Source organism: Mesoplodon densirostris, chromosome 7, assembly GCF_025265405.1.
Source record: "Mesoplodon densirostris isolate mMesDen1 chromosome 7, mMesDen1 primary haplotype, whole genome shotgun sequence".
In the NCBI taxonomy this organism is placed as follows: domain Eukaryota; kingdom Metazoa; phylum Chordata; class Mammalia; order Artiodactyla; family Ziphiidae; genus Mesoplodon; species Mesoplodon densirostris.
In genome coordinates this window covers 38,835,307-38,862,009 of record NC_082667.1, presented here as the reverse complement: position 1 = coordinate 38,862,009, position 26,703 = coordinate 38,835,307, and the positions used below count along the sequence as shown (strand labels likewise).

The 26,703-nt window shown below is 36.8% G+C and overlaps 1 protein-coding gene across 6 annotated transcripts in view; it reads right to left on the bottom strand.

The window, feature by feature from the left end:
- Positions 1-545: 545 nt before the first annotated feature.
- The window catches only part of MTMR2 (myotubularin related protein 2), a 121,326-nt gene continuing 95,168 nt past the window's right edge, over positions 546-26,703 (bottom strand). For all 6 annotated transcript variants that reach the window (XM_060103962.1, XM_060103965.1, XM_060103961.1 and 3 more), the window contains 6 exons: positions 16,047-16,232; positions 13,145-13,351; positions 8,765-8,857; positions 4,972-5,085; positions 2,675-2,851; positions 546-1,958 (listed from right to left, as the gene is read on the bottom strand). In XM_060103962.1, the coding sequence (XP_059959945.1) occupies positions 1,797-1,958; positions 2,675-2,851; positions 4,972-5,085; positions 8,765-8,857; positions 13,145-13,351; positions 16,047-16,232 (939 nt within the window). In that variant the 3' untranslated portion in view covers positions 546-1,796. The remainder of the gene's footprint in view (positions 1,959-2,674; positions 2,852-4,971; positions 5,086-8,764; positions 8,858-13,144; positions 13,352-16,046; positions 16,233-26,703) is intronic.

The following is a 26,703-nucleotide window of genomic DNA, read 5'->3' as shown; positions in this document are numbered from 1 at the left end:
GAATGGAATTTAGATTCTGAATGGAATTAGACTGCTTTGAATGGAATTTAAAGTGAATATGAGGGTACTAAGACTAGAAGTTTTAAATTCTTAAACCTCTTCAGTCATCTACATTCTTTTATGTGGCATCAGACCAAGAAGGCTTAAGGGAGGGAAACAGTAGAATGCAGAGAGAGAATGGATTTATAAAATATTTGGAATAGAAAACTTAGCTTTAATACTGACAGACTGGTCACTTAAATACTGTTATAAATTTTCTTATAACAAATTTCAATGATCAAATCATTTTGGTACCAATTTTGCTAATATTGGATGTACTAATAACGGAAATTATACTTACTCATTGCAAAACCAAGAGCAGGGCAAAAGGTTCAGACTAATGAGTTAACAAGTGAAAAAACACTGATTTTGAGTATTTGATTTATCTGATCAAACTGAACATTTCCCTTAGAGCAGCTGCTATGAAACACCCCTTTCCTCAAAAAATTCCAAATAACATTTCTGCAAAAGAAACTTAAGGCAAACAACTTAGAACAAGGACAAAGTTTAAAAGTCATTTGAAATTTTCTTTTAATTAAAGACCCAAGGGACAAGAAGCTCCTTTGTGTTACAGTACATAACATATGGCTCTTATACAGAGTAAAATAGACACCAGGGAGTCAAGTGTTTATACCAGCGCTAAATTCTTACTGTAGCAGCCAAAAAGTGAAGCAGGATTTCCTTTACTGGCATTGAGACTGTAATACATTTTTACATGCAATAAATTCTTTGGTAGACTTAATCATTCAGTGGAATCACAGAATTTTCAGAGAAAAGTAAAAGTAAAATATTTCATATAAAATTTGAACACAGTACTTCTCACCATATGCTATTTATACAGACTTCAGAAAAAAAGTGAATCCTACTAAACTTTTAAATACTGCCTCAAAATTTGCCAGTTAACTTCTCTGTGCTCAAAAAAAAAAATGTAACTAAAATAAAGTAGGGCAGATAATGAGTTTTTTAAATATGTTTCATGATGCTTCTAGTAATTGTGCAAATGGAAACTAATCTGAAAGATGTGGAATGCTTTGAAATCCTGGACGGCTACCACTTTCTCCTCTCCAGCCTCCTCCCAAGAACATCTCTAAGGCATCATTTTGGAACAGCTATCTAATACATCTTAAATTAAGTACATAAATAATGACAGCAATAATTTTCAACTATTACTACACCATAATATCCTCAAGACTTTTCCTTATTATATGAAGAACACGAGTTTTGAATGGTGAAAGTAAATCACTTACTACAAAAAGGAAAAACCCATGATGGGCAAAGGAGCATCAAATGATATTATGACACTGAGGCCCAGTATGTATAATGCCATGAAATGTCAGTATTGGTTTGGTTTGAAAACTGATGCTCCTCCTTCTGTGCAATGAGTGCTCTTCCATCAAGAAGTATATTTCTGAAGTAGCTTGTGTTTTGATTTTACCACACACCAAAATTTCTGAGACAGCATTTTCCTTTTAAAATCAGAAACTTGTTCCCACTGTGGATCCAGGACTGAAGCATTTTAATATTCTTTGGGTGACTTATAAGATTAGTGTCATAATCATGTAATTACACGTGGGGTTATTTCACTTAAACCACCTGCACTGCTACAGTTCTAAACTCATCCTAGAGAGATTTAAAATAAATAAAGTGACTTAAGTTCTCTCACAGATGGGTTCTGTATTCAGAAACTTTCTCCTCATGAAGCTGCCATTGTACTCAGAGTTCATGGCAATGACCGATGGCCCCAACCAGTAGTCCTCTCACACAACAGTCTGTACAGGAGTGACACACTGTGCAGGAGAACCGGCTCTCTCCGAGGATGAGGTTGATCGGTTGGAAATTTCTCTCTGTAGTTCCTCTACTTTCTTCTGAAGCTCTGCTCGTTTAGCAAGAAGTTCTTTATATCTGTTGTGAATGGGCTCCTACAAGAGCAGCACACCCTAAAATTATTTAACTAGGCAATCCTAAACAAACCCAAAGTCAAGTCATTCCAGTATAGAGCTCCTTCCCTAAATGCTGCAATGTGTGTGTTTTCAGCTATGGGGACCACACCCACCTTTCTAGAACATCAGTGAAAATTAATTTCAGGGACTCCTCTGACACCACTGCTCTTTTCACTGGCTTCCCTAGTGCCCCCAAGTGTTTCCACAGAATACCCTGAAACTGGTACTTAGCCAAATACAACAAATAATTAAGTAACAATGTAATCTAAAAGCCAATACTGAAAGATTTCCTGTCATTTAGTTGCAGACTTTTTAGTCTTAAACAGTTCTAAGCAGTAAATATTCCATAACATTTTAAAAAAATCAACCAGAATTTTGTTAGGCTTTTAACTTTCCTAAAGCTATTTTCTCCAGCCTATTAAAACAAGACCTCTAGTCCAGCGCCCTCATTTTATAGAAGAGGGGAAAAAAGACAAAACAGAATTGACTTGTCCAAGGCCAAACAAGCGAGTCATGATAAGAACCAAGTGTACTGATTATCCCTATGTAGTGCTTTTTCTACTATGCAATTAAAACTGTTAACATGAAAAAGTGAAATATGCACAGATAATTTTTCTAGCTGCTTTAAAGGGGATGAATGTAATTCATACAACTGCATGGATAAAAACTCGCATTGTATATTGCAGGGCATATACCTGTGGCTTCATCCGCGGATTCCACCTTACGTAGTATCCCACCCAGAGCTCTAGGTGGCGCATGCTGGCTACTGGATAAAGGACATGATTGGAATAGCTCCCATAGAGAGGATTAGTGAAGTCCTCCAGCTGACTATTTATGTAAGACCACAATGACACAGTCCTTTTGGGAAGATTCTATAAGAAGGAAAAAGATTCTCCATTATATAAGCTAATTATACTTTAGATGGAATTTGTAAAGAGGTATATTGTGTTCATTTAAATTGTTTCAGAGGGAGAGAGAACTCAAGACACTGTGGTGACAGCCCCACTTAGATTAAAATTAGAGAGTATTGGAAAACTGTGCAGTTCTGCAAAAAGTTAAACAGAGTTACCATACCAGCAATTCCACTCTTAGGTATATACCCAAGAGAAGTGAAAACACATGCACACACAACCCAGTACACAAATGTTCAATGTAGCATCAGTCATAGTAGCCAAAAAGTAGAAACTACCCAAAAGACCATCAACTGATAAATGGATAAAATGCAGTATATCAATACAATGGATTATTCAGTCATAAAAAGAAATGAAGCACTGATACACGCTACAAATTGAACCTTGAAAACATTATGCTAAGTGAAAGAAGCCAAACACAAAGGCCACACCCTGACTGATTTCATTTATATGAAATGTCCAGAAGAGGCAAATCAAGAGACAGTTTAGTGTTTGCCAGGGTCTGAGAGGAGAGAAGAATGGGGAGCAACTACTAATAGGTATGGGTTTCTTTTCAGTGTTCTGAAATTAATGGTGGTGATGGCTATACAACTCTAGAGATGCTAAAACCCACTAAATTATACACTTTAAAAGAGTGAATTTTATGGAATGCAAATTATGGCTCAGTTTTTAAAACATTTCTTTTTTTAAAGATATAGTGAATCCTATTTGAGGCTTTCAAAAAATGAAAGTATCTTTGGAACTATTAATTACCTAACATGCAAGAAATTCTTTTTTTGTACCAATAATTGTTTCTTTTATTGCTGAGTAGTACTACATCATATAGAAATACCACAGGTGAAGGGCATTTAGGTTGCTTTCAGTTTTCAGCCACTGTAAATAAAGCTGGTATGAACATCTGTGGGAAGAAAATCAGAATTTTGTGGGAACAAAAGTTTCTATTTCTCTAGGATAAATACCCAGTAGTGTGATTACCAGGTCCTATGGTAAGTAAATGCATAGCTTTATATACAAATGTCAACTGTTTATGAGACATTCAGTAAATTCTTGATTGCCTACTATGCACAGAAATATTTACTGCATGCTACATACTGAAGATGTAACGGTGAATTAAAAAATTTAATATCGGTTGACAAGGAATTTCTAGTCTAGGAAGCACTTACTACATGGCAGTTATTATAGTGTTTTGTATGGCTTATTTTATGTAATCCTCACAACAGTAAGCAGTATTTACATACTTAAGTAAATAAGTACTATTATCCCTACTTTACAGAAGCCTAAATTAACTTGCCCAACTCCACACAGTTAGTCAAAGATCCAAGATTTGAACCCAGGCAGCCTGGCTCCAGAGCAAGCATTCTTTGTCACTAGGCTTTATAGAAAAGCATGAAAAAACTATTTTATAGCCACATTTTTTAGAATGAAAATTGAAGCAGAGGGAGACACTAATCAAGATAATTTAGAATTTCATACATAGGATAGATGTATTTTGAGGAAGACAACTTGAAATGTAATCCTTACAAGGTTTCTTCTAAATAATATCAACACTTAAAAGTGGTAACTCTGGGCTAGTGGGGTAACAAATTTTAACTTTCTACTTAATATCTTTTCAGTGTTCAAATGTTTTATGGTATTATTTTACAATTTTAAAAAAACCTAAAATGGCTCATACATATGCAGAATATATTTGGGGAAGTGAGCTGTCCATTCATTCAAATATTTTTTTTTGCTCATTATATTTTTCTGCACCTGTTTTGATGGATTTCCATCCTGCAGGGAGTAACAGGTACATGGGCACTCCTAAGACTCCACATACTTCAGTTCTCTTTAGGAGACACTGCTTCCTACCCATAAACTCAACTGACAGCTGGCTAGCATGTTCAGCCTTGTAACAGAGGTGCTTTAAAATAGATCAGGTTCAGATGTATGGAAAGAAGCATATTACAGCATATAAAATAAAATATAGCTAAAGGAATCATCCAAAAGAACAACTGTTCAGCTGAAATCCATCAGAGGATGCACTCTAGTAGAGAAAGCACATATTAGGGATACAGGGAGGAGGGTCAGGGCTCATGTTTTACCTCTTTTCCTCTCTGCTGTTCACTGTTACAGAGGAATGTTCCAAACAAACAGCTATATAGGTGGTCCAAAATGGTAATGAGAAAGTATTCATTGAATTCAAATGCTGTAGGAAACTGCAAAATCAAACACCACAAACACACAAAATTATTAAGAAATCTTCTCAAGCATATTCATCCCTGTATACTGGCAGATACTTTGTAATACTTCTTAAAATTAGGCTAAACAATATTCAAGACTATATATTTCTAAGCCATTATGGTATTATCTGCTTGGTCTTCTGTTCAAAATTATTTTCTGAGATAATTTTTCCTAATATCTCCTTTTCTTGTACAGTAAGAGTCTGAATGGTCTGATCTTGATGTTTCTGCATCCGTTTGTATCAGTTAACCCTCAACTTGAGCCTAATAAATTCTGACTTGTCTTTCTCTGCCAAAAATGACCATAAGCAACATAGGAAAATGTTTCTTTAAATTTTCAACAACATAGTTTTGTTTTTAGGAATTACACAAAAAAATATCGATGTCTCCAGAAAATGTCAGCAATGCACAAAAGTAAATTCCAAGGCAGACATGCAGATCATTTAAAAGCCAACCTACTTATCTTTTCAAGGAACATGCACTCAAACCAGGATATCTTATAATCCAGTACTTTGGCAGCCTCTTTCTAAAAAAAGAAAATTCACTGTCTCTTTAACCTAGGACAAGTGCTTGACTGGATGTCTTGCTATTACACAAACAACACAATTTTGGGGGAATGTATCAAGGACCAATTACAGATACCAGGAAGGAGGGTAAGGGATTTAGTATAATCCATCCTATCCATCTAATGTTTCAAGAATTATTTGAAAGCTTCTATGTAGGACTGTACCATTTATAGGACTGTGAAAAGGAATTCCATGAATATTTGGATCGTGGATTTGGGAAATAAATATTGGTGCCAAATTTTTCTTAGAATGATCCCTACCCCATAGTGGAGGAAAACAGTATGAACTGCATGCAAAAGGGACAGGGATGCAAACAACTTTGCCTTGAAGTTTCCTAAATTTATAAGCACAGTAACATGGCAAATTTATCTTCTCAATTTATCTTCTCGAACAATTCATTCTTGAATAATAATTTTTGTGGCTGTGAAGCAAATGAAGCAGGTAATAAAGCACATGCCAACATAAAGCCAATCAATTGTAAGAAACTTTGTCAAATCCCATTCATTCATTTACAGAACAAATCCCATCTCCTGTACTGTTTTTCTTTTTTTAATTTTTTACTTATTTATTTTTAGCTGCATTGGGTCTTCGTTGCTCCGTGCGGGCTTTCTCTAGTTGCAGCGAGCTGGGGCTACTCTTCATTGCAGTGCATGGGCTTCTCATTGCAGTGGCTTCTCTTATCGCGGAGCGTGGGCTCTAGGCGCACAGGCTTCAGTAGTGGCACGTGGGCTCAGCAGTTGTAGCTCACAGGCTGTAGAGCACAGGCTCAGTAGTTGTGGCACACAGGCTTAGCCCACAGCATGTGGCATCTTCCCAGTCCAGGGATTGAACCCGTGTCCCCTGCACTGGCAGGTGGACTCAACCACTGCACCACCAGGGAAGTCGCACCATCTCCTGTACTGTTACACACTCTTAACAGCCTTATTTATTAGCCAACCATGAATGCACCCTGACTCATTACATAGCAAGCCGAAGGAGCTAAGCCTATGATTAGTCTTTCATCTTTGTGGCAAAACTATTATCTCAGTTATGAGAAGATGGCTTAATCAGTGAGCATTTCCTCACAACAAAACTAAAATAGCATTATTTTAGAGCATTATCTAAATAGAGTACTAACTGCTGCTATTGTTTTTAAAATTCTGAGCAGAGGAGGAATATTTTGTTTCCTTACATGTTTAAAATCTAAAGGGCCCTTTATCAACTGCTTCCTGATCCCAGGACTGAGGGGATGAGGATGAGGGCAGAAGGAGATATAGAATCTGGCTAATTACATTATTGGTCCCATTTTAACAAATTTGCTATTTAAATCTCTGCACATTCAATTATTCATAAAACTGATGATTGCCAATAAACATTATTACTATCTAACACATTCAATGCTCAGGAAGAAAATATCATGCAGAAAAATATAAGAAGACATTTACAATAAAGACTCACAACTATAGTGGTATTTTAAGTTCTATCAATGAAACAAGATTAAACTGGTATTTCATTATTTAACTTAAGCTCAAAATTAGAGTTAAATTGCTTCTAGATATACAGCATATAAAAAGTTAACACAACTACTTAGAAAGAAATGCATTTGTCATGTACTCTTCTATGTGAACAATTGGTAAATGTGACTGATTTTGTTTTTCTAACAAATATACCAGAACTAATAGTTCACACACATTGCTCCTTTCAAGGTATGTTCCCCAGAGAGCAGTACACTTAACCATCAATGATGACTTCTGTAGTCCTTTGATATGGCATATTTGATTTTTACCAACATTGTCAAATATTACTTAAAGATTGATAATGGTCAAAAGTAGGTCCTATTGTTTTTGGTCAAATACCCCCCCCAAAAAAAGGATTGATAAGCATTTGTAATAGCTAATATATCGACCACTATCTCAAAGGCAGTTCCAAAGGAAAAATTCAAACCTACTCCAAGAAGCAGTAAACATTATTAAACTAATAAGCATGTTGTACCTCCCTTCCCCCTTGTATGCCAAGGGCCTAATTTGTAGAACAAAACTGAATTGTATACACATTTGTATCACATGTGTTAAAATACCAGCCTTAACAAACAGTACTCATATCTATTACGACACTTCATTTAAGCCAGCAGGTTTCAAAACAATCCACCCAAATTGAAATGCTTATGGGAGAAAAATAAACTATTCGATATGTAATTAATGTGTTTCACTTGAGGATCACCATTTTTCTCTTAAAGAAATAAAGAGTATTTTATTGAAACCAGAACACAATCCTAAAGCCAAGCAGAGCCAGCAACTGCCCTACTTTATATTCCTGTGGCAGTCTAATGAAAAACTAACCAGGCTCCCAGTTGTTTGAGGTCTCATAAAACTCTTGGATAAATAATTAACTGAAAAAAAAATTAACTAATACACCAATGAACTGTATCTAACTTTTGGCTTCTGAGATTGTTTTTCCTGAGTTAAACATTTTTAAGACACCAATTCCTTGCCTCATTAGTGAAGTGATCCCATAATAAATCAGGTGTTTTTCAATCTCCTCTGGTATCTTTCCAAAAGACTAAATCTATTTACGGTAATATTTCAAATCGTTTGCTAGAATGTTGATTAAGTCTAAAAAAACATAATCTCTCTCTCTCCATACCTAAAAACAAAAAGAACTGAATCTATTACATACATACCTTGCCATAATTTCCATCTAAATACATTTTTCCATCAAAAGTGCTTAAAACAGGATTTCATTTCGCTTGAGTTACCTAGCCTATTTCATTTCTTCACCTCCTTTAGCAATGTACAGATGAGTTTCTGGGTGAATATAAAGCCATTATTTAACACTACTTGTCCAAAACAAAAGAGGAAACCTCTCAGGGGTTATTATCAATGCCATGCATTGAAATGCTAATGGAATCAAATTGTCAAGTGTTTAATACTACCTCCAAATAATATCTTTTAACTTAATTCATAATGTAATAATAGGTAATAGTTCTAGTACCTAGAAAACTTACAAGAATTTCCATTTTACATGAAATGTAAGATAATCAGTGATCAAATCCAACTCTGACTGGATAGCTTAAAAGAGAGATGTAAGAATGGATATCCCAGATAAATTACCTGTCTTGTCATTTGCCAGACACAGTCAATAAACTGAAGAAAAACAGGTGATCTGTCTGCATCTGCATGGTTCTTATCTCCATGGCCAAGTCTCTGAAGCAAAGAATGAAATATTACATGAGCTTTGTGGGATTTTTCAGCTTTTAATGAAAGTAATTTTATTTTCCAAGAAAAGTAATATTTGCTCAATATCTTTAAAAATTCAGAATATCTTTTTAAAAGAGCACTGCAAGGAAAATAAGAAATCACCATAATCCCACCAAGCAGAAATCTCTATTAACATTTCAATGTGCAACCTGCCAGCTTATTTCCTAACATGAGACACTTGTAACAGGAATTACAATTCAGTTTAGTAAATAAAACTCAGATCCTAAAAGGCTGATAATGGGACACAGGAGCAGCCAGACCTCAGAGCCCAGATTTTTCTTCTGGAGATTTTGCCCTGAATATTAACAGTTCCTTGTACACTAGCTTCAGGAAGCACCCTTCTCCTTTAACACCTTGGCCAGTGCATGAAGGGGACCTGTTGCATCTGAGCTCCAGACTGTCTTTCAAAAAGAATCACAGCACAAATCTTTGAAAACTTTTTAAAAATGCTTGACATCTCCCCTCAAGCATGCACTCACTTACTTTCTCAATTTTTTTCTTCTCCTCTGAGAACTTCTGCCCCCAATGACTGAGATAAACCTCTACTCTGTACCCAAAAACAGTGATTCTAGAAGTATGATCCACAGACTTCCGGCAGCAAGGCAGGTCTGTGAGTTCAAAACTATTTTTATAATATTACTAAGACACGTTTTGCCTTTTTCAATGTGTTGACATTTGCACTACTGGTGTAAAAGTGATGAAGGATGAAAACTTTTGGTACCTTAGGAGGAATCAAGAAGCAAGGCATTGAAATCAATCTATACTAGCAGTTATTATATTCTTCCCTCCCATTCCCTGCCAAACACGTGCAGTTAAAGAAGAAGAAAAAAAAAAAAGCCAATCTCTCTTAAGCCAGTTTCCTTGATGAAGCAGTAAAAATTATTAACTTTATTAAATCTCCCCATTTGAGTACAATTTTTTAAGTATCCTATTAACAAAATGGGAAATACACATAATATGTTTCTGCTGCAGACTTAAGTAGGATGGTAGGAAACACGGCTTTTTCATGGAACATCATTTTGACTTGAAAGAACAATATATGAACTATGATTATTAAGACTTGAATATCTTGCAGACATTTTTTTGAAAATGTACAAAAGTGAATGCGTCACTTCAAGGAAAACAATGGACAGTATTTGTTACCAATGATACAATTCAAGTTTTTGAGTGAAAATTAGATTTGGGGGAAATTTTTATCTGCTACAATGAGTTTGATAATACTTTTCTGATAAAATCAGTAGTGGTATTAACAAATGTGACTATATTATATAATGAAATGCATTAATATTGGAAGGGCTGTGTAAATCAGTAAGCCAGTATTTTCCAAATTACCAACACTTGATGTTACAAAATCATGCATGGGTAAGAGATCTATTTATTCTAAGTGCAAGACAGACCAAAGGAATTTAATATAACAAACAACGAAAAATTCATTGAGTTAGTTTTGGATTCCACATTACAATTAACTGCTAAGAAACTACCATTTGTCGAGTTTTGGCACAGTATGAAAGAAAAATATCCACAATTCCCTGAAAAAAATTAAAATACTCTCTATGTTTCAAACTACATATCTGTGTGTGGTCAGATTTTCCTCATTTCTTCAACCAACAGAACATATTGCAACAGATTGAATGCAGAAGGAGACATGAAATTCAGCTATCTTCTATTAAGCCAGACATTGGAGAAATTTGCAAAACATGTAGAATAATGCCACTCTTCTCATTAAACTTCTTTATTTGTTTTGGAAAATATAGTTATTTTTCTTTAAAATGTTATTTATGTTAATATATAATAGTACTATGGTTTGAATGTTTGTGTTCCCCCAAAATTCACATGTTGAAATCCTAATGCCCAGTGTGATGGTATTAGGAGCTAACTAGGTCATGAGGGTGGAATCCTCATGAATAGGATTAATGCTCTTATCAAAAGAGACCCCACAAAAAAAAAAAAAAAGAGACCCCACAGAGGCCCCAGCCCTCTTCCACCATTCAAGAACACAGCAAAATGTTGGCAGTCTGCAACCTGGAAAAGGACCTTTACCAGAAGGCCATGCTGGCACTCTGAACTTGGACTTCCAGCCGTCAAAACTGTGAGAAATATAGCCATCCAAATGGACTAAGAAAACAGATTTATTTCTTTAAATAATATTTAAATTTTTAAAATTTAATTTCTAATATGGTAAATACTGATAGATATAAACAAAGTTCTTTCGGGTCATCAATAATTGTTAAAAAAGGAAAGAGGTCCAGAAATCAAAAAGTTTGAGAATCATTACCCTGTATTAACCATGTGAGCATACCCTCTTGATCAGATGTCCTTTAACTGTCAAATTCTGCTTTCAGATAACAACTAAGGGGGAAAAAATGGAGTAGGTAACCAGAGTCAACAATTTAGGAATCCACTGCAACTTCAAGCGGTCTGAAATATTTATGATTTTGGCTACATTTATATGAAAATGTACAGCTTTGGCTGACTAACACTTCATTCTTTTTTTTTTAATGGTCTTTTCATGGTAAGTACATTTTATAGAGAATTGAAAAACATGAGCTATTTGAATAGATACTCCAGATGACCAATGTTATTTAACAGTTCAAGTTCAAAAGAGCAGACTACCTTTAAATGTCCGTTTCTTGCAAGTTTTTTTTATAAACACTGCTGGTAGCTACTGGATACTAACGGTTAACATTAGAGACAGCATCTGAGCAAACATATTTCAGAAAGTCTTTCAGCTAATCTAGGAAAATGCTGCCAAAAATCACACTCTCAGGGGCTTCAAGGTCTCTGAACAATCTTAACTCTCATCTCCAGATTTTCTAAACCTGCCCCTCCCTCGACTCTACTCCAGCCACACTCAGTCCCCCCCAGTGTGAGACATTTGCTCACACTGCTCCTCTTTCCTGGGAAAATATTCCTGCTCCGCACTCTCTAAATTCTATGATTACAGCTAACATATACCACGGATGGGCATACATGGGAACCAAGGCCTACAAGGTAACTGTTCCCAAGTTTGCTGATTCCAAATTTAGTGTTTAGCAGAAACACAGCTAAAAACCACTTGAATGTTTATTTAATTAAAAGCTACATGAATCTAAAGTATGTTGCAACAAAAAGCAAATACAAAAGCATAGTATCCTTTAAAAGGGACATAATAACCCCATTCCTCTATTTTAGGGACTACTACACTTTGGGGTACCACACTTGTAGAAAGCCATGAGCAAAGTCCAGAGGACAAAGGGGAGGGTGAGGGGATTAGGATGAGGAAAGACTGAAGAAAATGGACATTTTGCCAGAACTGAAGATTATGACTGACCCAGGAAGACAGCTACTTTCAAATATTTGCAGGGCTATCTTATTTGGATTAGTAGTCATATTTGTTCTTCTTATCTCCAAAGGGGAATGTAAGAAAATGAGAAGTAAATTTTAATTCACTATGAAGAAAAAGTTTGTAGTAGGTAGACTTTCTTCAGTGAGACTGGACAGCCTCAGGAAGGGACTTGCTGCTTATTTCTGAAGGTGTTAATGAAGAAACCAAACAACCATTTCACGGGGACACCAGAGAAGACATTCAACAGTTAATGCCTGGACTCTGAGCCCTTCCAACTTTTAGATTTGATACGAACGACATCATCAAAATAAATTTTAAGTCATATAGAGGGCACAAAAATTTGTCATTTCCATAAAACTAACTGCAACACTTTCCATACATATGGTCATTAAGAAGGGTAATAGAAAAGCTATTTTATTCCCAACTCTAAATTAAATTATTTTTTCTGTTATTTCTTTTAGTCCAAGTCTAAATTGTTTTAGACCCTGATCCTCTGTGTGAGTAGTGCTACTTTGTAGGGCTACTTTAAATTAAGAATAATAGGCCAGTCTCACGTTTTTTTAAGTCTACAGGAAAAGCTAGAAGCGCCCTGTAGCTCCGTAACAGTCCATGCTGCTCTGAACTATCATTTGAAGGTGCAAGTCACAGAAGGGTATCTCCTATTCCCGATAGAGAGTATGGAAGAGATTGGGCCAGACGCCTGACAAACAGCTAACCCTGGCTCCAGACTGCAGAGCCACAGCAGGATAACCTAGTGCTTCCAAAACAAGCTCAAAGTTCTCTTGGGAAGTTTACCCATTCAAACAAAGGATCAGATTTAGACAAATATCTAGTGAGTAAAGGCATGATTTTCACACGCCTTACATGACATGCATATGTGATACACTGAGTCACGGTTCTTTACTCACAAGCTGAAATCGATGTCCAAAGCTTAGCCACTCTTTTTCCACAAGGACTTCAAATCCTCGGATGGTTCGGTAGTATCCATCCAACATGAGCATGGCCAGGGAGGTCAGCTGAGCTGTGCGATCCCAGCCATCACTGCAGTGGACTACCACAGACGTCTTTCCTGACTCTACTTTGTCAGCAATCCTAAGAGCCCCTGCAAGAATAAGCTGCAGACAGATTTTTTAAATTAATTTTTTTAAAAATTAAACGCTTCCTTCTTCAAAATTTACTAATAGAGTTTTGTTTAGAGATGACTGTCTCAATACCATGTGGAGAAAAAAACATCAGTCCCTTCCTAAAAAGAATTTTTGTGAATGGTAGAAGATACATAAATTTTGCTTTTAAAACAAAAAAAATCTCATAAATGCAGACTCCTATTAATCCGCACAATGAAATATCCAAACAAAAGGTGCCTTTGAGTTCTAAACAAATAAAAAATACGAGTAAGAGGAAAGAAGGATTAAGTTCTAAAGAGATCTATTTCTGAGAATCTTCAAATATTCCAACATCATCCATTTAAATAAAAATAATACACCAACTTTAGTCTTACCTGTTATTTAAAACAATGATACTTAACCAAATTAGAATATGAAAGCAATAAAGTTGAATATTTTAAAATATTCTACAGCTTCTATAGCATTTATTCTACTGTTTTTATATACATCATATAGTATACAGCAAGCACAGTATAAAACTTCAGAGTAAGCTGCTTTTTTTGTATCAGTATGAATGGAAAATTCTGATCGGACCAATATATTACCATGTCAATTTAACTGGTATCTAAAATAATTTTAGGGTTTTTTTAAAATATGCAGAGACTCTGTAAAATAATTTACCTTTTCTGAAGCTGATCTTGAGTTAAAACTAGACAGAATTAGATGTAACCAAAAAAGAAACACAAAGTATGATATCCTTTAAAATGAACAATATAGCCATATTTTTCTCTGCAATGGCCAAATCATACTTAAAGAACAGCATGATTACACAAACATAGATAAGAATGAAAGAAAAGATATACTAGGCTTAGAGAATCTCATGATGACCTCCTTTTGATTATAACTGTAGGCATATTCTGGAAGTGAGGTACTCTGAGGCAATCTCAATCTTGACTATGCATCAGAGTCATTTGTGAGCATTAAAAAAAACAAAAACAAACACCTGGTCCCCATTCTCCACTAATCCTAACTCACTATTTTAAATAACTTCTACCTAAAATTCAAATGTATATCCAAACTTACACATCACTGACCCAAAGGATTAAAACAGCTGGGGAGTTAAGACTGACAAGAAAGAGTTATCCAAAGTGGTCATTTTCATTGATTGATTGATTCATTCATTCATTCAAAAGATAAACATTTACGGAGTCCCCTACCATGTGGCAGGCACAGCTCGAGATGTTGGAAATAGAGCAGCAAACAGAACAAAGTGCTGGCTTAACGAAGTTTACATTCTACTTAGGTGAGGCCAGCCAGGTGCAAATAAAGAAAGAAATACACAGTGTGTCAGAGGGCAGTAAGTGAAAAAGCACCATCTAGGTCTAGGGAGTGCTGGAAGAACTGCTATTTTATATGGAGTGGTTGGGAAAGGCATCTTTGAGAAAGTGATATTTGAGCAGAGATTTAAAGAAAGTAAGTGGGTAAGCCTTGCAGGTGTGAGGACTGGGGGAGGAGAAAGTGGTCCAGACACAACTGTACCTCTTAAACTTCTAAGGAAACATATTTCGGTTATAGCCAGATTTTTGGAGAGAATGTTGTACCTGCTAAAAATTGACCTGGAACTTACAGAATGCTGCAATTTATGTTAGTTCTGAATCAAGTCTTATGGTTTTCTACTTATACATCATACAATGCAACAGATGGTCCCATGACCATTATCTTTAACAGAAGAGTGTGTATACACTTTGCTACATTCAAGCTTCTATGTTTCTAGAAGAGAAACAGTAATCAAAATAGTCTATAATTGTCATTAGGTCAATTTAGCTTTCAATTCTGTCTTAGTTTTAGAGGTTTTAATGTGAGTACAATCTGCTCCTTCTTAACATGAAAAATCTCATTTCCATTTATTTCATAATATGAATATATGTGGTCATATATATTATAGAAATCTGTATTTTGGTAAGGTCTCTTACTGAAATTCAGATACTATCTGAAAATATTTGTAACTATATTAACTGAAATAACATTTGGTGCTTCAAACATTATATATATTAACATATTAGGCAAGCTAGGGTTCACATCGTAGTCTCCAAATCATTTAGCATTCAAATGGTATCCTTCATTTAACTACTTCACCTCATGTGACTGACCAGAATGGTTTTCACAAGCCATGCAACAATTATTTATTGAGTGCTTTATTCATATCATATAGTGCTGCCCTGGCTCCTGAGGGGACAAAGAAGAAATATGATTTAGCCTGTCCTACTCTCCATGAATTAGCAATATATGTTGGGTGACACATAAAAGTAATTAAATCAAGTGCATGGTAACACCTGATTAGCTGGAAAGCAAAAGTAAAGTGAAAAGTTCAGAGAAAATGAAAACGAATGCAATCTGGGAAGACTTCATGGAAGAAATGAAATATGAGCTGGGATCTGAAGGATGGGCAGAATTCAGATAGGATGGGAAAGAGAGGGAAAAAAAGAAGTACAACTGAACCAAATGCATAACACAGAAAACTAATTCATTCAGGCACCAAAACTTAAAAGTAGTTCTAATTATCAAAGCAGTTATCAATTTTTCACTGTTTAAGAAGGTACTTTCATCTTGACTTCAATTGTAAGAAAAGAGCCGATATAGACAAAAGGGCAGAGAAAGTCCTTGTTTGATATTCTATGATAGTTTAAAGAAATAATAACATACCCACCTTAATATGCTCTAGCCAGTGAGTAGATTCCAAGTTAGACAACCAGTGGGTCTCCTCAATGTTGGGGTACACAATCTCCTTAAGTTTGCGTAAAGATTCTCTCATAACATGGATATTGTGGATATCTAGAAAAACTAGCTCTGCATTTTGATAGGCATCTTCACTTTCATAACCTCCGCCTTTTGCCTGGAAAAAAAAAAGCAAACATCACAGGAAATCATAAATGAATTCACATTCATTGTTTGTTGACATCCCCAAGAATACCACAAAATATCCAATAGAATCAAAGATGATACATACACATTACTGATGGATAGGAAAACTCCACGGGAAAATGTGGCTGGCTCAAGGCAACTTAACACAACCATGCTCTATCACATGTTCTTCATAAAACAAGAATATACTCTCACCCTGACTTCCTTTTGTTGCTGTTATTCAAATATATGTGATAACATAAATGAAGGTAAAATTTCCCTATCCATATTTCAAGTCCTACTCAAACATAATTTCACAGAGAAGACTGAAGTCACCAGACTAGCAAGCTCCATGTGCAGGGACATCTGTCTAGTTTACCCCTGGCCCATGTTTCTTCACCTTCCTTCCTCTTCACCTCATTTTAATCTTAATATTTGCAAAGTGCTTTGCAATCATAGTGACCGGCTTCTATTATAACCACACAACTACTATTAAACAAAAAGACCAAACAAGTATAAAGGCACAGAGTACTATAGTATAATACTATCACTATTTTCAAAGATGTATATCTACTAGTACAGAACAGAATGAGAAATATTTGGTGTTCACAATAAGCTATGGCTGAAGAACTAAATTTTTCTGGATTGAATCTTTCTCTATTTTAAGAATAAAATATTCTCCTACCTTATGTATAAAATATGCATCCTGTCTTATGTATAAAATCATGCTTCTTAGAGCACTAATGGAAAAAAAATTAGGAAGATACAGGAACAGCCACTGTAGTTATACAAAATTAAGAGATTACACCTTTGAAAACAACAAAACTCACCTCTTAACCAACAACAAATTACCAAAGGAAGTTCAAGTTTCCTTTCTGACACTGATAGTCTGGGAAATAGTTTGGAGTTAAGAATGGTACAGGTACAAAATTAACAGTGTTTCATTAGGTACCTGTTAACATGGATTACTTCTGGAGAGTGGGATAGGACAGGCAAGGGGTAAAGGGACGTTCAAATTTGTTGCAACAAATCCTAGAAACATGGCAGTAGTAGCAACTACACAGAACCTGTCACAAAAACACACAGAATGAAAATGCTCTGGAATCAGATAGTTATGCAACTTTATGAATGTAATAAAAACACTGAAATACATACTTTAAAAGAGTGCATTTTATGGCATGTGAATTATATTTCAATATAAATGATATTTTTAAAAATAGAGCAACTAGATAGTAAAACCAAAAACACAAAAACATCATTCAAGACAGAACTGGAGGACAAAGCCTTCCATCAAACCCCCAAACCACCAACGATCACAAGATCTAGATGCTATCAGCGAATGTGTGAAGGAACAAATGGATATAAGATGGACTGGAGAACAAGAGATTCACAAGAGAGTCTTATAATGTATAGTGTTTGTTCTGCTTCCTTGTTTTAGCTTTCTTCCTCCAAAACTACAGGAAAGAACAACAGATCAATCTAAGAAGTACCACTGAAACCAGGAAGGGTTCTGTCCAGTCTAACAGCCGAGTTATTAGAGAAACTCAGAAATGAAATGAGACTTGGGAACAAATTAGAAATAAAAGAAAAAAAAATCAGAAATAAAGACTAAATTAGAAGAAACTCTAGAGCAACTAAACACAATGGATATTAAATTAAAAGAAACAGACAGTGAAAAGCAAAATATAAAACCAAAACAGAAATAGAAAGCATAAAAAGGATTCAAGAGAAAGTGGCAAATGATGAAGACAGGCAAAGAAGAGCCAGCGCAGGAATAACAGGAGTCCAGAAGAAGCAAGCCATACATGGAAATGAAACAAATACTAAGAACTATGATTAAAGAAAAAATTCATGAAATTTTTAAATTGGAAATTACCAATTAAAATAGCATACATGCACACTTGATAATATAGACTCAGAACACAAAACATGAAGACATATTCTGGCAAAATAACTGGACTTCAAAGAAAAAACAAAATCTTTCACAAATCCAAGTAAAAAGAGTGACTTAGAAGGAAAGGAAATTTAGTTTATCATCAGACTTTGAAACTTTATGCCAAAAAAAAGCAACATATTTAAGACATTCAACAAAATCAAATGTAAGCCAAGAATTTTATGCCCAGCAAAACTAACTCGAATATAAAGGACATAAAGCTGCTATCAGCATACAAATACTCATAATATAGTTCTTATGAGCGTTGCTGAAATATTTACAAGAGAACAACTCCAGACAAAAGAAAAAGACCAGAAAGACATCCATATAAGAATTGGTTATCAGCACAAAATATTTAGCTACTTGTAGAAGTCAGAGGTCAAAGGCAAAAAGTATGTGTACAAAAGGGACTATGTAAAGACTACACATGCTCTGATAACGTAAATATAATACAATTCATTTTAAAATGGGAGCAAATGGAAAAAAATTTAACTTTTCAGTAAATGTATTGGTGATGATACTATTAATACTGTTATTCTCAGACCATGGTAGGATAAAGCAAATGAGTAATTATGAAGCATACTAATGTTATTATCCGCTCTGTCTCTGAGAATCGGGATTTCTGGTGTGGAAGGAAGGAGATACACATGTAATTTAAAAGAAGTTATGCAAAAACTCTAGCACTGAATTTAAATTGAAAGCACTAGTATGAACTCATGAGGTATAATACTTTATCTTTAAAAACATATAAATGTTTCCTAGCTCTATCCCCTGAAAAGACTTAGAAATTAGACCAACCCAGTAGCAAATAATTATCCTTAACACCCAGATTATGGTTTGAAATACCATTTCCTACTAACAGAAACCAGAATATCTTAGAGAAATGGCTACTGTAAGCCTGCGGCAGGAAACATACAAGATTTCCTGATGAGTCTGGTATACCTTGTCATACCAGATAGCAAAGATTACTATGGTTATGTCAAAAGAACTCAGGAGGACCAATGCCAAGAAGGACAAACTCAAAGAGTCATTTGGCCGGGTAAGATGGAGGAAGAGTAAGGCGCGGAGATCACCTTCCTCCCCACGGATACACCAGAAATACAGCTACACGTGGAACAACTCCTACAGAACACCTACTGAACGCTGGCAGAAGACCCCAGACCTCCCAAAAGGCAAGAAACTCCCCGACATACCTGGGTAGGGCAAAGCGGAGAGATTCCCGAACAGAGGATCGGTGCCGAGCGGCACTCACCAGCACGAGAGGCTTGTCTGCTCGCCCACAGGGGCGGGCGGCGCTGGAAGCTGAGGCTCGGGCCTCGGTCAGAGCGCAGGGAGAGGACTGGGGCTGGCGGCGAGAACTCAGCCTGAAGGGGGCTAATGTGCCACAGCTAGCCGGCAGGGAGTCCGGGAAAACTCTGGAGCTGCCGAAGAGGCAAGAGACTTTTTCTTCCCTATTGGTTTCCTGGTGCGCGAGGAGAGGGGATTAAGAGCGCTGCTTAAAGGGGCTCCACAGACGGGCGCGAGTCACGACTGAAAGCGCGGAGCCCAGTGACGGGCGTGGGACGCTGGGGCTGCTGCTGCCGCCACCAAGAAGCCTGTGTGCGAGCGCAGGTCACTGTCCACACCACCCTTCTAGGAGCCTGTGCAGCCTGCCACTGCCGGGGTCCCAGGATCCAGGGGCGGCATCCCTGGGAGAACGCATGGCGCGCCTCGGGCTGGTGCAACGTCACGCCGAACTCTGCCGCTGCAGGCTCGCCCCGCACTCCGTGCCCCTCCCTCCCGCCCGGCCTGAGTGAGCCAGAGTCCCCGAAGAGGCTGCTCCTTTAACCCTGCCCTGTCTGAGCGAAGAACAGACGCCCTCCGGTGACCTACACGCAGAGGTGGGGCCAAATCCTAAGCTGAGACCCAGGAGCTGTGTGAACAATGAAAAGGAAGGGAAACCTCTCCCAGCAGCCTCAGAAGCAGCGGATTAAAGCTCCACAATCAACTTGATGTACCCTGCATCTGTGGAATACATGAATAGACAACACATCATCCCAAATTGAGGAGCCAGGAGTCAGTGCTGTGCCTCTGAGGTGGGAGAGCCAACTTCAGGACACTGGTCCACAAGAGACCTCCCAGCTCCACATAATATCAAACGGCGAAAATCTTCCAGAGATCTCCATCTCAACACCAGCACCCAGCTTCACTCAACGACCAGCAAGCTACAGTGCTGGACACCCTATGCCAAACGACTAGCAAGACAGGAACACAACCCCACCCATTAGCAGAGAGGTGGCCTAAAATCATAAAAAGTCCGCAGACACCCCAAAACACACCACAAGATGTGGACCTGCCCACCAGAAAGACAAGATCCAGCCTCATCCACCAGAACACAGGCAGTAGTCCCCTCCACCAAGAAGCCTACACAACCCACTAAACCAACCTTAGCCACTGGGGACAGACACCAAAAACAACGGGAACTACGAACCTGCAGCCTGCAAAAAGGAGACCCCAAACACAGTAACATAAGCAAAATGAGAAGACAGAAAAACACACAGCAGGAGAAGGAGCAAGATAAAAACCCACCAGACCTAACAAATGAAGAGGTAATAGGCAGTCTACCTGAAAAAGAATTCAGAATAATGATGGTAAAGATGATCCAAGATTCTATTTCCCAGATCCAAAATCGTGGAAATAGAATAGACAAAATGCAAGAAACAGTTAACAAGGACCTAGAAGAACTAAAGATGAATCAAGCATCGATTAAACACACAATAAATGAAAGGAAAAATACTCTAGATGGGATCAATAGCAGAATAACTGAGGCAGAAGAACGGATAAGTGAGGTGGAAGATAAAATAGTGGAAATAACTGCTGCAGAGCAAAATAAAGAAAAAAGAATGAAAAGAACAGAGGACAGTCTCAGAGATCTCTGGGACAACATTAAACGCACCAACATTCGAATTATAGGGGTTCCAGAAGAAGAAGAGAAAAAGAAAGGGACTGAGAAAATATTTGAAGAGATTATAGTTGAAAACTTCCCCAATATGGGAAAGGAAATAGTTAATCAAGTCCAGGAGGCACAGAGAGTCCCATACACAATAAATCCAAGGAGAAATACGCCAAGACACATATTAATCAAACTGTCAAAAATTAAACACAAAGAAATCATATTAAAAGCAGCAAGGCAAAAACAACAAATAACACACAAGGGAATCCCCATCAGGATAACAGCTGATCTCTCAGCAGAAACTCTACAAGCCAGAAGGGAGTGGCAGGACATAATTAAAGTGATGAAGGAGAAAAACCTGCAACCAAGATTACTCTACCCAGCAAGGATCTCATTCAGATTTGATGGAGAAATGAAAACGTTTACAGACAAGCAAAAGCTGAGAGAGTTCAGCACCACCAAACCAGCTTTACAACAAATGCTAAAGGAACTTCTCTAGGCAAGAAACACAACAGAAGGAAAAGACCTACAATAACGAACCCAAAACAATTAAGAAAATGGGAATAGGAACATACATATCGATAATTACCTTAAATGTAAATGGACTAAATGCTCCCACCAAAAGACACAGATTGGCTGAATGGATACAAAAACAAGACCCATATATATGCTGTCTACAAGAGACCCACTTCAGACCTAGAGACACATACAGACTGAAAGTAAGGGGATGGAAAAAGATATTCCATGCAAATGGAAACCAAAAGAAAGCTGGAGTAGCAATTCTCATATCAGACAAAATAGACTTTAAAATAAAGACTACTAGAAGAGACAAAGAAGGACACTACACAATGATCAAGGGATCGATCCAAGAAGAAGATATAACAATTGTAAATATTTATGCACCCAACAAAGGAGCACCTCAATACATAAGGCAAATACTAACAGCCATAAAAGGAGAAATCGACAGTAACACAATCATAGTAGGCGACTTTAACACCCCACTTTCACCAATGGACAGATCATCCAAAATGAAAATAAATAAGGAAACACAAGCTTTAAATGATACATTAAACAAGATGGACTTAATTCATATTTATAGGACATTCCATCCAAAAACAACAGAATACACATTTTTCTCAAGTGCTCATGGAACATTCTCCAGGATAGATCATATCTTGGGTCACAAATCAAGCCTTGGTAAATTTAAGAAAATTGAAATTGTATCAAGTATCTTTTCCGACCACAATGCTATGAGACTAGATATCAATTACAGGAAAAGAGCTGTAAAAAATACAAACACATGGAGGCTAAACAATACACTACTTAATAACAAAGTGATCACTGAAGAAATCAAAGAGGAAATTAAAAAATACCTAGAAACAAATGACAATGGAGACACGACGACCGAAAACCTATGGGATGCAGCAAAAGCAGTTCTAAGAGGGAAATTTATAGCAATACAATCCCACCTTAAGAAACAGGAAACATCTCGAATAAACAACCTAACCTTGCCCCTAAAGCAATTAGAGAAAGAAGAACAAAAACATCCCAAAGTTAGCAGAAGGAAAGAAATCATAAAAATCAGATCAGAAATAAATTAAAAAGAAATGAAGGAAACGATAGCAAAGATCAAAAAACTAAAAGCTGGTTCTTTGAGAAGATAAACAAAATTGATAAACCATTAGCCAGACTCATCAAGAAAAAAAATGGAGAAGACTCAAATCAATAGAATTAGAAATGAAAAAGGAGAAGTAACAACTGACCCTGCAGAAATACAAAAGATCATGAGAGATTACTACAAGCAACTCTATGCCAATAAAATGGACAACCTGGAAGAAATGGGCAAATTCTTAGAAATGCACAACCTGCCAAGACTGAATCAGGAAGAAATAGAAAATATGAACAGACCAATCACAAGCACTGAAATTGAAACTGTGATAAAAAATCTTCCAACAAACAAAAGCCCAGGACCAGATGGCTTCACAGGTGAATTCTATCAAACATTTAGAGAAGAGCTAACACCTATCCTTCTCAAACTCTTCCAAAATATAGCAGAGGGAGGAACACTCCCAAACTCATTCTACGAGGCCACCATCACCTTGATACCAAAACCAGACAAGGATGTCACAAAGAAAGAAAACTACAGGCCAATATCACTGATGAACATAGATGCAAAAATCCTCAACAAAATACTAGCAAACAGAATCCAACAGCACATTAAAAGGATCATACACCATGATCAAGTGGGGTTTATTCCAGGAATGCAAGGATTCTTCAATATACGCAAATCAATCAACATGATACACCATATTAACAAATTGAAGGAGAAAAACCATATGATCATCTCAATAGATGCAGAGAAAGCTTTCGACAAAATTCAACACCCATTTATGATAAAAACCCTGCAGAAAGTAGGCATAGAGGGAACTTTCCTCAACATAATAAAGGCCATATATGACAAATCCACAGCCAGCATCGTCCTCAATGGTGAAAAACTGAAACCATTTCCACTAAGATCAGGAACAAGACAAGGTTGCCCACTCTCACCACTCTTATTCAACATAGTTTTGGAAGTTTTAGCCACAGCAATCAGAGAAGAAAAGGAAAGAAAAGGAATCCAAATGGGAAAAGAAGAAGTAAAGCTGTCACTGTTTGCAGATGACATGATACTATACATAGAGAATCCTAAAGATGCTACCAGAAAACTACTAGAGCTAATCAATGAATTTGGTAAAGTTGCAGGATACAAAATTAATGCACAGAAATCTCTGGCATTCCTATATGCTAATGATGAAAAATCTGAAAGTGAAATCAAGGAAACACTCCCATTTACCACTGCAACAAAAAGAATAAAATATCTAGGAATAAACCTACCTAAGGAGACAAAAGACCTGTATGCAGAAAATTATAAGACACTGATGAAAAAAATTAAAGATGATAGAAATAGATGGAGAGATATACCATGTTCTTGGATTGGAAGAATCAACATTGTGAAAATGACTCTACTACCCAAAGCAATCTACAGATTCAAGGCAATCCCTATGAAATGACCACTGGCATTTTTCACAGAACTAGAGCAAAAAATTTCACAATTTGTATGGAATCACAAAAGACCCCGAATAGCCAAAGCAATCTTGAGAACGAAAAATGGAGCTGGAGGAATCAGGCTCCCTGACTTCAGACTATACTACAAAGCTACAGTAATCAAGACAGTATGGTACTGGCACAAAAACAGAAAGATAGATCAATGGAACAGGATAGAAAGCCCAGAGATAAACCCACACACATATGGTCACCTTATCTTTGATAAAGGAGGAAGGAATGTACAGTGGAGAAAGGACAGTCTCTTCAATAAGTGGTGCTGGGAAAACTGGATAGGGACATGTAAAAGTATGAGATTAGATCACTCCCTAACACCATACACAAAAATAAGCTCAAAATGGATTAAAGACCTAAATGTAAGGCCAGACACTATCAAACTCTTAGAGGAAAACATAGGCAGAACACTCTATGACATAAATCACAGCAAGATCCTTTTTGACCCACCTCCTAGAGAAATGGAAATAAAGACAAAAATAAACACATGGGACCTAATGAAACTTAAAAGCTTTTGCACAGCAAAGGAAACCATAAACAAGACCAAAAGACAACCCTCAGAATGGGAGAAAATATTTGCAAATGAAGCAACTGACAAAGGATTAATCTCCAAAATTTATAAGCAGCTCATGCAGCTCAATAACAAAAAAACAAACAACCCAATCCAAAAATGGGCAGAAGACCTAAATAGACATTTCTCCACAGAAGATATACAGACTGCCAACAAACACATGAAAGGATGCTCAACATCTTTACTCATTAGAGAAATGCAAATCAAAACTACAATGAGATATCATCTCACACCAGTCAGAATGGCCATCCTCAAAAAATCTACAAACAATAAATGCTGGAGAGGGTGTGGAAAAAAGGGAACACTCTTGCACTGCTGGCAGGAATGTGAATTGGTACAGCCACTATGGAGAACGGTATGGAGGTTCCTTAAAAAACTACAAATAGAACTACCATATGACCCAGCAATCCCACTACTGGGCATATACCCTGAGAAAACCATAATTCAAAAAGAGACATGTACCAAAATGTTCATAGCAGCCCTATTTACAATAGCCCGGAGATGGAAACAACCTAAGTGTCCATCATTGGATGAATGGGTAAAGAAGATGTGGCACATATATACAATGGAATATTACTCAGCCATAAAAAGAAATGAAATTGAGCTATTTGTAATGAGGTGGATGGACCTAGAGTCTGTCATACAGAGTGAAGTAAGTCAGAAAGAGAAAGACAAATACTCTATGCTGACACATATATATGGAATTTAAGAAAAAAAATGTCATGAAGAACATAGGGGTAAGACAGGAATAAAGACACAGACCTACTAGAGAATGGACTTGAGGATGTGGGGAGGGGGAAGGGTAAGCTGTGACAAAGTGAAAGAGCAGCATGGACATATATACACTACCAAACGTAAGGTAGATAGCTAGTGGGAAGCAGCCGCATAGCACAGGGAGATCAGCTCGGTGCTTTGTGACCGCCTGGAGGGGTGGGATAGGGAGGGTGGGAGGGAGACGCAAAAGGGAGGGGATATGGGAACATATGTATATGTATAACTGATTAAATTTGTTATAAAGCAAAAAAGAAAAAAAAAAAGAACTCAGGAGATAACTTGAAAAGTGTCCCTCAGACCAAAGGTGGGAATTTTTTTTTTCAAAAATACCATCTGCAATGAATTAGAAATTGTTGACTACATATAAATATATGCATTCGTAATGACACTTAAAAAAATCAGTCACCCTCATGGGATGGTAGGGAGTAAATTCATTATTGGGAAAACTGATAAATAAGGAAAAAGAATCAAGCATTTATCCTGGCTTTCTTATATGAACTGAACTGCTGGTTAACCAAAATTTAGATAAGAGAAAGTGTTTCTTTACAGAAAGAGTTCAACTAAGCTGAAAAGGAAATCATGAAATTAGAATATCACCATTTTACAACCCCAGTGAATTAACACATCTTGGTACTGAGTATGAACAGCTGCTGATATCCCACAAAGAAGAATCAGCCACAAATTATGTGCCTCCTGATATATCCCCTATAGCCTTGCCAAAGGAGTTGAACCTGAATCTGAATAAAGCTCTGAATTCATGTGAAGGAAATTTAGAGAACAGAAGAAAGTTGAACCATACCATAATATAATCGGCAAAATCTGGACTGTGGAAAACCCTACAATAAAATATATTGGAGTGAAGGAGGGAGGGAAGGAGAAAGGAAGGGCAAGGGGAAGACTATAGATGAAGAGACTTAAAAGACATATCAAATACAATACTTGAAAAGGCAAGGCTAAGAGTCTAGAGATGTATACACTTCAGTAATAAAAGTATAAGGTAATGTAAGAAGACTACTATAAAAGTTAGGATAGTGGTTACTTTTAGCAGGGGTAGAAGGTAAATTTAATTGCGGTAGGGCACACATGGAAGACTCAGTGGCTAGTACAGTTTTAATTCTTGATACGGCTCATGGTGCAAAAGCAGTTGTCATATTCAC